Below are 14889 nucleotides of genomic sequence, written 5' to 3'. Positions count from 1 at the left end.
ATTTTAATCATTACCTTATAAATTAAATAAAGATATACAAATTTCTCTTTCCCACTTTCCTTAGTGGAAGCATCCCTTACCTCCACTTCATCCATTGTCTCGACGGGCCCATCTATGATTTTTAAATTAATGTTTATATTTAAGATGGGTGTAAATGTTTCAAAATGTGAATGGTGAGTTTAAGGGAACTAGGGTAGAGAATATACATTTTCCATCTATTTAGATATATTTATTATTAAATTAAATTTATAAATTTTAAAAAATTAAAAATTAAAAAAATAATTTTAAATAAAAATTTATAAATTAAATTATTTATTAATTAAAATAAGTAAATATCAGATACTATATAATAAATTATTTTAATTTTTTAATGGATGTTTTAATTAATTTATTATTAATTTAATTAAGAGAATAAAATCAACATTTTTAACAAAATAACCTTCATTTGGACAACTATTTAATTTTAAAAATATACAAATATAATAGTCAATTACATAGCTTAAGACTTAAAAAAAACATTTATCATAAAAAAAAAAACATAATTGTGATTTTTAAGAAAAGTTGGAATATATCGTCATTTACGCGGTAATCTGGAAAATGGAATACAAATCCGAGATGACAACCAAAAAGAGAGTTGCGAAACCGCCAACCAGTTTCGATTTCGTAAGCAGTCTTTTCCCTTCTGAAAAATCACAGATTTCCTCTATTTTCATTTCACACCTTTGACTCTTCTATTCTTCTTGGTCCATATCGACGACTCCTATTCAACTCTTGCCATTTAAGGAGCCCTCCTTCCCTCTCTGTCTCCGGCTGAGCATTTGAGTTCAAAAACTGATTTCTGAATTAACAAACACAAAAGTTTCTTATTCATACAGGAAAAAAAATGGCTACTCCTAATAGCAATCAAAGTAAAGGCTTTTTTGCTTCTATGACTTCTGGCTTGTCCATGTTTGGCAACGCTATGCACAGATCTGTTAATGGGTAATTCTACTTTTCTTCTTCTTTCTTTGTTTTTGAATTTGGTTAGTTTTAAGCTATTCATCGCGGAACACCGATCCAAAATCTTTCTTTGATCGTGTGATCTCTTAATTTTCTTAACTTTTCATAATACCCTTTTAATTTTTTGTTGTTGGGTTGTTATGTGTGCGCGCGCGCGTGTGTGTGTTGGAGGGGGGGGGGGGGTGTTAAGTTTTGAATTCAGTATCTGGCTTTTCTGTGCTTAAGGGCCTCCATTTGATGAATATACTTTGTTCTCAATATCTACAGGTTCCTTGGTTATGAAGGAGTAGAAGTCATAAATCCAGAGGGCGGCAAAGACGATGCGGAAGAGGAAGCTCAGAAAGGAAGATGGAAGCAAGAGGTAGCTACCTTCTGTTGCTTCCCTGGTTCTTCATAGTTTAATTATCTTTTTACCCAATCGGTGTGCTACCATGGGTTATATACGCAACAGGATGCTCAACATCCTCTCATGTACTGTGTTTAGTACCGTGTTTTGGTGTTGCCCCTATTTTTCAGTTTGAAATTAGTGTCTTGGAATTTATGTGCGAGAGCAGTTTGATCTGCTCTTTGCTTGTTAAATTTGTGAATTCATCTCGTAACATATTTTTGGCTACTACGTGCTGATATTTTAGCCGACTGTATTGTACACAGGAACGAGATGGCTACTGGAAAATGATGCAGAATTACATAGGCTCAGATGTTACCTCTATGGTGACACTTCCTGTCCTTATTTTTGAGCCAATGACCATGCTTCAAAAAATGGCAGAGGTTTGTGCGTCTCTGTTTACTTCAAATTATGATTTAATGTTATGGACACTTCATATATTCTTTACTATTTTCTAAATTTTTGCTGCCTGTCACAGTTGATGGAATACTCCTACTTGTTAGATCAAGCAGATGAATGCGAGGATCCTTATATGCGTTTGGTGTATGCTTGTGAGTAGAATGCTTATGCATTATGAACTTTATTCGAGTACTGTTGGCATAATGAACTGAAGTTATGTTATTTTGTGTAGCGTCATGGGCAATTTCTGTCTACTATGCATACCAGAGGACATGGAAACCATTTAACCCCATCCTTGGAGAGACTTATGAAATGATTAATCAAGGAGGGATTACATTTATTTCGGAGCAGGTGAGACTTCAACTTTTTGCTTTTTCTTGATGTAAGACCTGTTTCATTCCCATGGTGCAAGATTTGTGAAAGTGCCTTTCTCCTTTTCATTTGACATCCAAACTTATCCATTCTGGATGTATTTAATCTGTATGCAGCTCATGTCTCCAAAGATGCTTCATTTTTAATTCTGTTTTTTATTATTATTTTTAATTGTTTTAAATGTTGATTATCTTACTATGTCTTAATATCAGGTGAGCCATCATCCCCCAATGGGTGCTGGCCATGCTGAAAATGAGCATTTTGCTTATGACATCACATCAAAGTTGAAGACTAAATTTTTAGGAAACTCTGTTGATGTTTATCCAGTTGGAAGGTAATACCTGCATTTCTTTTTTTATCAATCTTTAGCATCATTTTTGCTTAATTTGGTTACGATTGAGCTCTTTTAATAGTGTAGAAATTGAGATTTGTTCTTTTTCTCGCAGAACGCGTGTAACTCTTAAAAGAGACGGCGTGGTTTTAGATCTAGTACCACCACCCACAAAGGTTAACAATCTGATTTTTGGACGGACATGGGTTGATACACTTGGGGAGATGATAATGACGAATTTGACCACTGGGGACAAAGTTGTTCTATATTTTCAACCATGTGGCTGGTTTGGGTATTTAACCTGTTTCTATCTCCGTCTAATTTATGGTTCCATTCCCTCAGCATTGGCTCTTCTAGTGTAAATATGTGGGTATTTGATGAATATATAAGCATAAATACCTATCAAACTCCTGAAAATGAGAAATTTGGGATGACTTGAATTTCTATGATTGGAAACAATTATGTTGGAGTTGTATTTAGACTTTACCAATTCAATTCTCTGTCCATATTCTCTCTCCTTTCTGTTATCTTTCTTTGAATATGTATGAATTTAGAATTGCTTAACTTTGAATTCATTACCTACATTATGTTCATATTCAGTAAGTTCATTTCATCAATTTAAGTCTTCTACATGTTGTTCTTGTATACATATATTGGGGAAGTGGTTTTCTTCGAGGATTGCATCAGTCATTGGATTTTAATTTGCTTTTTTTGTTATATATATTGGCTTTGCAATTGCGGCCTGTTGGTTGTGACTGGAACTGTTTTGCTTCATTTCAGTGCTGGCCGCTATGAAGTGGATGGGTATGTTTATAATGCTGCTGAAGAGCCCAAAATATTGATGACAGGGAAGTGGAATGAGTCAATGAGCTATCAACCATGTGATCTGGAAGGTGAACCTGTTACAGGCTCAGAATTGAAAGAGGTAAGAACTTCTTTTATCACACGCAGCTTTTATGTTGGAACAAAAGTCAACAACTATATACAATATTAAGTTTTCTTATGCGATGTTGGCATTTAGCACCCTGGTATTGTGCTTCTTTATGCATATATCAATTTTATCATGCCATAATGGCTGTAATGATGAAAGTTCTCTTACTTGGAACAAATGCTTCCTTGCAATGCAGTAGATGCTTGTAGCCAGAGAGTTCATGACAGCTACATACTTTTTGTGGAATAACTTCTTGTTGGCATGTTGTCTGCTGAGAATTATTTCTCTAATTGCAAAGCACCTTTTTTAGCTTGTGACCATGTTTCCAGATAACTGTTCCTTATAGTAGGTAGTTGCCCAAAGAATTTTTTCCGCTGAAAGTATTTGTTTCTTTTTTCATGCATGAAGTTATTATTATTATTATTTTTTTTTGAAAATGGGAACCAAATGCCTTTTTCATGAATGAGCAGTCAGATGTCTGAATGCAATTGTATCAGTGTTCACTTTTCATTTATTTACATTTATTCCCATTAGCATGCATAGAATTTTACTTTTGAAGATGAGGGTGACTCAGTTGTGAGCATGCATCTGTTGAGCGTTGGGATAACTTTTGTGTTATTGGATACATCTTTTTGGTAACTAATAAGGAGCTCCAAGTTTGCTGATATTTGATTTGGTAACTAGAAATGCTTAGAATTACTACTCATGTACAAATTTTGTTTAATTTTGCTCTGTAGGCCTGGCATGTTGCTGATGTTCCACCAAATGATAAATTTCAGTATACATACTTTGCGCATAAACTTAACAGCTTCGACACAGCTCCTAGGAAGTTGTTAGCATCTGATTCCCGTTTGCGCCCTGATAGATTAGCACTGGAGAAGGGTGATCTATCCAAAGCTGGTGCTGAAAAGAGCAGGTATCTTTCTCTTAACTAAAACTTGATTACTGCCCCAGAATTGATTGTGCTGCAAAATCTGTTCTTCCAATTATAAGGTGTTTACAGTACATTTTCTTCATCATGTCAGTTTGGAGGAAAGGCAGAGAGCTGAAAGAAGAGAACGAGAGGTTAAGGCCCATAAATTTACACCACGATGGTTTGATATGACTGACGAGGTTACACCTACACCATGGGGTGACTTGGAAATCTACCAATACAACGGTAAATACACAGAACACAGGGCTGTTATAGATAGCTCAGACAGCATAGAGGAGGTTGATGTCAAATCAATTGAATTCAACCCCTGGCAGTTTGGTAACTTGTCTGCAGAATGAGGTTCTCTTGTTTTCATGTTTTCTCGGTTTATGCAGCTGCAACTCTCTCATTATGTGAAATCTAGCTATTATTTGTTGGCTCGTGTATGTTCTTTTTGATAAAATTCCTTTCCAGTTGATTTGGGAAAATTCTACTTTTCTCAGTCTGTTAAGAGCCTTATTTTTTTTTTTTTTGGTTCATTTTTATTAGAAACCCAACATCTCAATTCCTTTCTTGTTACTTTTCTTATGCAAAATTTTAGGTTTTGTTTTGGATGCTTGTACTTGAATGTATACTCTTTTACAACTGAACTGGAAGAAGTAATTAAAAACAAAAATAGAGGGTATGATTATCACCATCTTCCAGTTAGAAATCTATTTCTGACAGAAAATTCTGATCGAAATTAAATCTGGTCCATTTTCATTGATTGTAAATGATAATATGGAGAAATGTGACTATCTGACCCTTTTCATTTTATTAATTAAATAGTATAATTATTAATAATTAATAAAAATAATCATAAAAATGATTTAGAGTGTTTTGTTTTGTAATCTAAAAATTTAGATTTTTATCAAACTAATATTATAAGATTTTAGTTAAAATAATTTATTTTTTAGTTTAAAAATAACCTTCGTAGTTGTATATTTTAAACGTAAAAATATATTAAACAATAAATAATTCAATTAACTTTTTCATTTTAATAAAAATTATAATTCAATTAATGAAATTTTTTTTTTTTTTTTTGAAATAGGGGATCGGGAAAGTCGAACCTTAAACCTTTCAAGGTTACATGATACACTTTCCACCAGGCGAAACCTTGGAGTGCATTAATGAAATAGTTATAGTACTTCTTTAATCAATAATATTATTTTACAAAATAAAGTAAACCACATTTATTTTGAGAGATGCCTTAAAGGGTTTTTTTTTTTTCTTAATGATAATTGTTATAGTGTTGAGAAATTACATTTATTTGATATTATAAATAAAAAAAAATTGAAATTAACATGCCCAAAATCAATATGTATTATCTTCGTGTCACATATTATGTTTAAAATTTATTAATCTAAATTAATAAATAAAAGTTTTTTTTAAATAATTTAGCTAAAATAGCCTTTAGATGGTAATGCTTTTTTCACATATTAATATTAAATAAAATAAAAACTAATAAGTGTACATATAAAAAATAAAATTATATTTTAAAATTTTTAAAGTGAGATAATAATAGAAAAATTAATAATATATATTGCTAAACGTACTTTCAATTTTATTATTTGCACTTTCAATTTATATATTGATGAAGTGAGAAAAGAGTAATTTTATTATTTTATGAAAATTTATAATACAGTCAGTAAAATTTAGATTGTAATTGATAATAAATAAAATTATTTTTAATAATATAATTAATTTATATTTAGTTATTATAATTTCTATAAATTTAAAAATTATATAATAAAATCATATTTTAAGTATTAAATGGTTTCATCTAAAAGAACTAAAAGGTGTAAATATATATTTCATCATAATTCATTGAACTTACCAAAAGTAAATAATGAAATAGTTAAGCTAAAGAAAAAATAATAATAAAGAGAATGGGGGAATGTTTTACATAGAGGGAAATATGGAAAATAATCACTGAAATTTAATAAATTTTACCCATTTTAAACAAAAAAATAATTTAATTTGTGGGTTTTTATTTTATTAATAAAATAATATTGAAAATATTATTAAATTTATCATTAATTAATTATAAATTAAAAAATCAAATTGATTTAGTTTGAAAATTATGTAAGTTAATTTATTGATCTTGAAATAAATATATTAAATTATTAATTAATTTAAAAGTAAATAAGTTTAATCCTTTGAATTTTAAAATTTTTAATTAAAAAACTTAAACATAAAATTTATAAAATATTTTAGAAAAAAATTAAAAGTAAAATAAATTGAACATCCATCAAAATCCCTCCTACTAAAGCACGACCAATTTCGAAGTTCGTCTTGTCCCCCTCTGGCATTCCACAGTTATCAACTACTTATTGCTCCAATTCAATCTCTCTCTCTCTCTCTCTCTCTGCATATATATAATAAGTATATTCCTCGTTGAATTGCTGCGATTGTGAAGAGCTGTCTTGACCTGTTGGATCTTCCGTCGAGGAATTGAGTTGAGGACTGAAATTCAGAATCAAGAAAACCAGCCAGGGTTATACACAGAGATGGGTACTCCTGATAACAATCAAAGTAAAGGGTTTTTTGCGGCCATGACCTCTGGCTTGACCATGTTTGGCAACGCTATGCATAGATCTGTTAATGGGTAACTCCAGTTTTTTCTTTTTTCTTCGTTAAATTTTTGTCTTGTGAGAAAATAATTTAGTTTGATAGCTCAATTTAATCGCGATTTATTTATCCATTTAACTAGTGTGTTGAGTTTTTGAATTCACTTCCTGGATTTTCTATGTTTAATGTCCTCGACTTGATGGGTACATATTTGTTCTCAATGTCTCCAGCTTACTTGGTTATGAAGGTGTAGAAGTCATAAATCCAGAAGGTGGCAAAGATGATGCAGAGGAGGAGGCTCAGAGAGGAAGATGGAAGCAGGAGGTATGCCACCTTCTGTTAAGCCTCAACCTCAATATTTTTTTTTCCTTTTTTTCTCCCGTTGAAGTCCTGCGCTGGCTTATGCACCCGACAGGATGCTATTCATCATCTCATTCATCATTTTTTTTAAGCAAGTGATATGTTTCATTTCTTGGTATCATTCTACATAGGAACGAGATAGCTATTGGAAAATGATGCACAAATACATAGGTTCTGATGTTACATCCATGGTGACACTTCCTGTCCTAATTTTCGAGCCAATGACCATGATTCAAAAAATAGCTGAGGTTTGTGCCTCTCCCCCTGCATTTTATGATTGTATGAGATGCTCACTTTAGTATAATGCACATCATTTTTAAAAAATTATGTCTGCCCCTTACAGTTGATGGAATACTCCTACTTGTTGGATCAAGCAGACGAATGCGAGGATCCTTACATGCGTTTGGTGTATGCTTGTGAGTATTATACTTTTGCATTAAAATTTTACAAGGTTCATTCAAGTATTGTTGGGTAATGAAGTGAAGTTATGTTGCTGGTGCAGCATCATGGGCTATTTCTGTTTACTATGCCTACCAACGAACATGGAAGCCTTTTAATCCCATTCTTGGAGAGACTTATGAAATGGTTAATCATGGTGGTATTACATTTATTGCAGAGCAGGTGAGTCTTCAACTTTTTTTTCCCCCTTGAAGTAGGACCTGCTCCATTCCTATCTTTGCTTTATTTCTTAAATGTACTTCTGCAATTGCAATATCCACACTAATTCTAAACTATTTAGGGTCAATTAGATGGATCCTTTATTGCTATTCAGCTAGACATTAAGTTCTCACTAATATTCAAGGCTTGAAAATCTTTTGATATTGCTTTTTGCATCATCTAAGGTCTCTTCCTTTCCTTTCTCACTTCTTCTCTTACTAACTTATCGCACTTCATACCGGGGCATTTGGCACTCTATTGACCATTATTAAACCATCTTAAATAATACTCTCTCATTTTATTTCCAATAAGTGCTATGTTGCATTCTTGCAATTGTAAGATGTGCCTAAAAAGCCTCTTTCTTTCTCCTTTCCGTTTTGTTCCATCCAAACTTTTGAAGTGATTTTGTGTCTAGCTTTATTTTACAGAAGCTCACTAGTCGAAAGATGTTTTCATTTCAGTTTGTTTCTTGTTTATGTTGCTTGCCATGTTGATTCTCTGACCATACTTTTATATCAGGTGAGTCATCATCCCCCAATGAGTGCTGGCCATGCTGAAAATGAGCATTTTACTTATGATGTGACATCGAAGTTAAAAACTAAATTTCTAGGAAACTCGCTTGATGTTTATCCAGTTGGAAGGTAATGTCTACATTGAAAATTTTCATTGTTTGTTTTTCATATTATATTGTATGTTTTAAGGTTTTAGTGCTCCATTGTTGTCTCCTTAGATGCTTAATGCGATCAAGGCAGAATTTGCTCTTATGTTAGGGTTGTAAATGAACAAAACTACTTGCGAGCTATTTGATGCTCAAATGGATAAAACCTCAGTTTGGCTAATTCATTTTCTAATGAACCAAACTTGAGCTTAATTTTCAAGATTGTTTAATAAATGAGCTTTGAGCTTGTTGATCTTTGGCTTGTTAGGGTTCACAATCTTAATTATTTAATAGATTCGCAAGTCCGCTTGTGAACGACTTGGTTACCTAAAATTATTTAGTTTTAAAGTTATTCTGAAGTATATTAACTCGTTTATGAAATGTGCTGAGCTCGAAAAATTTTTAACAAATCATGTAGGAGCTTTTTAAAACTGGGCTCAAGTCAGCTTGTTTACACCCTTAGACAAAAAGGATAACCTTGGTTGGGGGAGGGGGGTTGCAGTAGCCTTCGTAACAGTTTTGCCTTTGTCTTAAAATTGAATGCCTAGTTTGACTCGTTTCTTAATGAGTCAAACTTGAGTTTATTGATATTTGACTTGGAAAAAGGGCCGAAAAGATTTTAAGGAACCAAGCCTGAACTTTTTTAAGTTCATCTTGGTTTGTTTATAGCCTTAGGCCAAGGGTAAGCATTGGTGGGGATGGGGAAGTGGAGGGAGAGTTTGCCATAGCCTTTGTCTTAAAACTTAAGGTATTCCCCTATTTTGTTTGGATAGAAGGAAAATGTAAGGGGAAAACGTTGAGAAAACTTTGGAGACTGCATTTTTTTATGTTTAGTTTTGGAGAATAAATGTTTGCAAAGGAAATAACTAACTTTATCCAAAATAGAGAAGTTACATTTATTGGGATGAAGAAAATTTTTTGTATTGGATCCCTTCAGTTTTCTTTCCCCACACATCTTCCCCATCTCTAAACAAGGTAAACTAGCTTTCCTCACATTTTCCACTCAGCACATAACATTTCCTTTTCCCTTAATTCCCCTTTTCGCACAATTGGTGTAATGCCTTCTTTCAGCGAAGCAAGGAAAACATGTGTCATGCTCATAAGGGGCTTTATCATAGCTAACTAGGTTTTTTTTTTCCTTATTTAGCAGTTTATTTTAGTATACTTTGATGTTTCATTTGATTAAGTTTGAGTATTTGAGAAATTTATAAATTCAAATTCATTTGCTCCTTTGCAGAACACAAGTGAAGCTTAAAAGAGACGGTGTGGTTTTAGATCTAGTACCACCCCTCACAAAGGTCAACAATCTAATTTTTGGACGGACATGGGTTGATTCACCTGGGGAGATGATAATGACGAATTTGACTACCGGAGATAAAGTTGTTCTATATTTTCAACCATGTGGCTGGTTTGGGTAATCACCTATTTCTATCTCTTTCTAATTTTAAGATTCCATTCTCTTCATCTATGTATTAAATATAGGTGTTTGATGAATGTATTATTGTGACATAGTTACCTTCGCATTTCAGAAAAATGGAAATTTTGGGAATGGCTTGAAGTTTAGTGTTCGGCTTTAATAAAGTTGGACTCGTATTTAGACTTTACACTCTCATTGTCCTTCCACTCTCCTCTCTCTCTCTCTCTCTCTCTCTCTCTCTCTCCATAATGACTTCTGTTTTCAATTGAAGTGAAGCTATGATACAAGGCTGGAAATGCTTAATTTGAATTGGTTATACCATGTTCAGGTTCAATGAGTTTGAAGTATTTTTTATTCATCTATTTGTTCTCCTATATATATATATATATAGAAGGTTTGGGGTAGGGTTTGGGAGCTTGGATGATGTTGGCTTCATATCCTCAAATTTTGTTTTCTCAAGATCTCTACCATTCTTGCATTTAATTTCCATTAACTTAACCTGCTGGTGGTGAATGAATAATTATGCTTGATTCCAGTGCTGGTCGCTATGAGGTGGATGGATATGTTTATAATGCCGCTGAAGAGCCCAAAATATTGATGACGGGGAAATGGAATGAGTCAATGAGCTATCAACCATGTGATATGGAAGGAGAACCTCTTCCAGGCTCAGAATTGAAAGAGGCAAGAACTTCTTTTACCATATGCTGCTTTGTTTTCCTTTTCAGTTTTTATTTGATGTGAAACAAAAGTCAAGTAACTAGTATGTTTAGGTTTATGATGCAATTTTTTGCATTTAGCATCTTGATATATCAACTTGGATGATGACTTAGATTCTGTTATGATTACAGCTTGTCACCTTCCTTGGAGTGCAATAGTCACTTTAGTTGCAGGGAGCTCATTAAAAGTTTATTGGAATATTGTATTGTTTCAGAATATCGTCTACTGAGAATTTGTTTTTCTATCTGCCACCATGAAATATGTTTCAGAAGAACTGCAAAGAAATTATTTTCCTGTTCCCCTAAACAGTAAACAGGGTACTTCAAGAACATGCTTTCAGAATACTGTTTTTGCTAAAATACTCTGCCAAACAAGTTTGACCATTCACAACAAATTTTCTCTTTTTATAGTTGGACTTAAATTTTTGAAATAGGAAACACATGCTATTTTTGCAAATGGACTATTGGATTATAGATGAATTGCGAGTCATTTTTTTTTTCAATTTAAATTTATATTCCACTAGCACAAAAGGAACTCTACTTTTAAGGATGATGATGGTGATTGGATTGACAGTGCTTACCTGAATATTTGTGATAGATAGATTATTCTTTGGTAACTAAAAATGCACCTAGCTCTGGGTTTGCTGATGTTTGGACTCCTTAATAAAACGTTTCACTTGGAACTATTACTCATTTTGAGTTTTTATTTAATTTTGCTCTGCAGGTGTGGCATGTTGCTGATGCTCCAGCAAATGATAAATTTCAGTATACGTATTTTGCACATAAAATTAACAGTTTTGACACAGCTCCAAGGAAGTTGCTAGCATCTGATTCTCGCCTGCGTCCTGATAGATTAGCACTTGAAAAGGGTGATCTATCAAAAGCTGGCTCTGGAAAGAGCAGGTCTCTCTCTCTCTCTGCAGCCTTTTTATCACTTGAATAATGTCTAGAATTAAATCTGCTGCAAGATTACTTAATTTTGAAGTTTAAAGGTTTGCCTTTTGCTTTCTAATGTCAGTTTGGAGGAAAGGCAGAGAGCCGAAAAAAGAGAACGAGAGGCTAAAGGCCATAAATTTGCACCAAGATGGTTTGATATGACTGATGAGGTTACCCCAACTCCATGGGGTGACTTGGAAGTTTACCAGTACAACGGTAAATACGCTGAACATAGGGCTGTTGTGGACAACTCAGACAGCATAGTGGAGGTTGATGTCCAGTCAATCGAATTCAATCCTTGGCAGTATAGTAACTTGTCAACTGAATGAAGTCCTCATATTTGCATGTTTGCTTGGGTTATGCAGTTGGTTGGCTAATCGGTATAATGTGGAATCTAACTGTTGTTTGTTGGCATCTGTACATTGTATCTCCATTTCCACACTCACTTTGCAATTGGGTGTGAGACAAATTATTTTTCTTAGTATGTTAAGAACCTTTTTAGGGTGACTATTTTGTTTTAGTTTATTTTTCCTCTCTTGCTAAGATGCTTATAAAGATTGTGGAACTTTAGGGGGCCAGTGTAAATTAAAATTTGATTTTTGAGCAGCTGGCGTATTTTATTTTAAAGCATGTGATAATTTATTTCCTTTGCAGAATATCAGAACAGGGGAGTAATGGAATAAACAAGAGGCAAAAATTATTACTGTTTCATATCTGTACAATATATGTAATAATGTGATAGGCGGTTGGGATGCCATCATAAAAATTTTGGTACAGCTACTGCTGTCATTCCATTTTCCAGTTGCATTCATGATGGAGGCAACAAGTTACTGTTGTCATATTTTGATTTTCCTGTTGATGATCTGAGATCCAATAGAATAGGGTTTTACAAGGGTTTTGTATTACTGAATAAGGCTTAAGCTTTCTGAGGAGGGGACTCCTCTTTTATACATTATCTTGCCTGCTGGTGACGTGTAAAGGTCTCTCCAGGATTGGGCCACGCGTCTCTGCCATGCGGATTCGGAGGTACTAGGGTATCAGCCGCATGCTCCATGCATAACGGCCTCTGATTCTCCTCGTGCGTACGTTCGAGCGGATCTGCCAGGCTGTCTAGTGAATATTATTCTGGATCTTGGACTGGGCTGAGAGTTGGGCCGGATGCTAAGCCTGAGTGGAGAGGGCCTGCTTCGTGCGGGCCGGGCCGGCTTGAGTGAGGAAGATGGGTCGAGCCCGGCTTTGAAGGTTGGATGAGCCAGGCTTGTTATATATATCAGGTGTGTGTGGGCCTCTACGTCATGGGCCTTGGGCTGTGGTCAAGCCCCTGGTCCGGGGTGAAGGAATTCAGCAGTCATCAATTGCCCCTTCACCTTCTCGGCAGTTATTGCTCCAACTGCCGAGGGGGTGAATACCAAGAACTATTATGATCGCGTCTGTTCGGGTTCAGGTGCCTTAATAACATCCTTTCATCTTTCAGTCGTTGCGCAGTTTCTGAATTCTATCTGCTCTTTCCTCTTTCTGTCTTTTCTCTATTCTCCTTGTCCTCTGCCGCCTTTACTTTCTTGTCATCATTATCTGGACATCTCCTTTCTTTCCTTTTCCGTGAATATCTTTTAAGAATCTGATATCGCTGGCTTAGAGTCTAGTGTAGCTCTGCCCCGTACTAAGTCCACAGGCTCCAAGTATATATCAGCGCCAGCTTTTCTTCATTCTTGAGCCTTCTGTTGAAATGAGAAATTCTTGTTTTATCTGTGGCAGGTCTATTCGACGCCTTCTTCGAACAGATTGCCTTGTGCCCCAGAGGTTTGCTTTGATTTTGCTCTTATCATCTTAAGGGAGAATTGTTTCTGACTTGTCTCTTTTTTGAAATTTTTTGCAGTTCCTGAAATAAAAATGGGTCAGTATAAAATTCTTGAAAATTTGATGTTACCTCTAAGGCGTCTGGATGGTGCATTGGAGATCCTTCTGGTATGGCAGCCGAAGGATGGGACCATTCGGGAAGCTGCTGAAACTGCTTTACCCAGGTCGTCTGGCCGGCCTCCTCCTCTGCTTGTTGTCCGGGCTCCAGAGAAGTTCTGGGCTGTTGAGGGGTTCGCTCTAACTTCGCCTTTTTCCGCAGAGAAAAAGGGGATTTCCTCGATGCCCCTGTTGTCCTCTTTTGATATAAATGGGAGTGGCACCGGCGCTCAGCTCGTTGTTCCTTTTGGTGTGAAGTACCAGTATTATTATTCCCTTTGGTGTGAAGTACCAGTATTACGTGAGGCTGGGATCTGCTGCATTCAGTCAGGTCTCCAGCGATTTTTTCGAATGTGTACTTCACGATCTCTTCGGGGCCATAGCCTCGAAGACTTATGTTTTTCAAGCGTGGTGCACGGTCGGCATACCATATCTGAGCTTGTTCGAATGTACCGTGCATCACATTTGGGTAACCGGATGTTCGCCCAAGGGAACAGTGAGAAATGCTTATGGGAATCAACTTGTTCAGTTCCCCTGTGATAGCGAGACAGATCTTGGCCTTTTCTGAGAAACTCTCATTCCGAGCTACGAGAAGTCCTCCGAGCTGAAGACTAGAATAATAGGATAGGTGATAGTCGCAGATGAGGAAGTATCTGGATATGTAAATTCTTTAAGGATAGTCTTTCATCCCGTAGTGTAGGCCTTTGTAACGTGCTGTAATGTGCTTTTCTTTTAATGAAGTTCTTGTTTTGCTCTCATGCTTAAGCTGTTCTCTTTTTATCATGTGTGAAATACTTCAGATTGCTCGCCTTATAATTTTAACCAACTGAGCTCTGTCCTGCTTTTTCCCGAGCTAATCTAACCTATCTGCGAGCTCTGATGGGTTGAACTCCGGATCCACTTAGTCAACTGGGCTTTCAAGTTTTCGAACTGGACCGTCTGACCGACCTGTGAGGTCGGTCTTTATTTCGATGAATTGAGCTTTGAGTCTCCTTCATCCGTCCGGGCTCTCAGGTTATGTTGTCCGAGCGGAATTGACCGACCTGAGAGTTCTGTCCTTGCTTAGTGAAATGAGCTCGGAGTTTCCTTTAGCTGGCCGAGCTCTCAAGTCGTGCTGTCCGGGCTGGACTAATCCGACCTCTGAGCTCGGCTTCTGATGAGTTGAACTCTAAGCTCTCAGCTTTGTATGACTCCGAGGTGCTTTTGGCGCTCCTTTCCGATCTCCCACCCTTTGTTTAATAGCGGTAAATCA

The 14889-nt window shown here is 35.4% G+C and overlaps 2 protein-coding genes across 3 annotated transcripts; both read left to right on the top strand.

Moving 5' to 3' along the window:
- Positions 1 to 608: 608 nt before the first annotated feature.
- Positions 609 to 4941, top strand: LOC110622945 (oxysterol-binding protein-related protein 3C). Of its 2 annotated transcripts, XM_021767744.2 has the most exons (10): positions 611 to 981; positions 1267 to 1360; positions 1651 to 1767; positions 1863 to 1935; positions 2016 to 2134; positions 2368 to 2489; positions 2602 to 2778; positions 3267 to 3411; positions 4155 to 4333; positions 4443 to 4941. In XM_021767744.2, exons 1-10 carry the CDS (start codon positions 884 to 886, stop codon positions 4687 to 4689), a joined length of 1371 nt encoding a protein of 456 aa, XP_021623436.1. In that variant the 5' UTR covers positions 611 to 883; the 3' UTR covers positions 4690 to 4941. The 2 variants fall into 2 exon arrangements, with proteins under 2 accessions (XP_043815529.1, XP_021623436.1); XM_043959594.1 differs by lacking the exon at positions 2602 to 2778 and having other exon boundaries at positions 609 to 981.
- Positions 4942 to 6636: 1695 nt separating this feature from the next.
- On the top strand, positions 6637 to 12290 carry LOC110623016 (oxysterol-binding protein-related protein 3C). The gene is made up of 10 exons (XM_021767867.2): positions 6637 to 6977; positions 7171 to 7264; positions 7432 to 7548; positions 7644 to 7716; positions 7803 to 7921; positions 8477 to 8598; positions 9853 to 10029; positions 10569 to 10713; positions 11473 to 11651; positions 11767 to 12290. The coding sequence occupies exons 1-10, from the start codon at positions 6880 to 6882 to the stop codon at positions 12011 to 12013; spliced, it is 1371 nt and encodes a 456-aa protein (XP_021623559.1). The 5' UTR covers positions 6637 to 6879; the 3' UTR covers positions 12014 to 12290.
- The last annotated feature ends 2599 nt before the right edge of the window (positions 12291 to 14889 follow it).

Source organism: Manihot esculenta, chromosome 1 (assembly GCF_001659605.2).
Source record: "Manihot esculenta cultivar AM560-2 chromosome 1, M.esculenta_v8, whole genome shotgun sequence".
NCBI lineage: Eukaryota > Viridiplantae > Streptophyta > Magnoliopsida > Malpighiales > Euphorbiaceae > Manihot > Manihot esculenta.
Note: the sequence above shows the minus strand (reverse complement) of the source record. Positions and strands in the feature narration are given on the sequence as shown.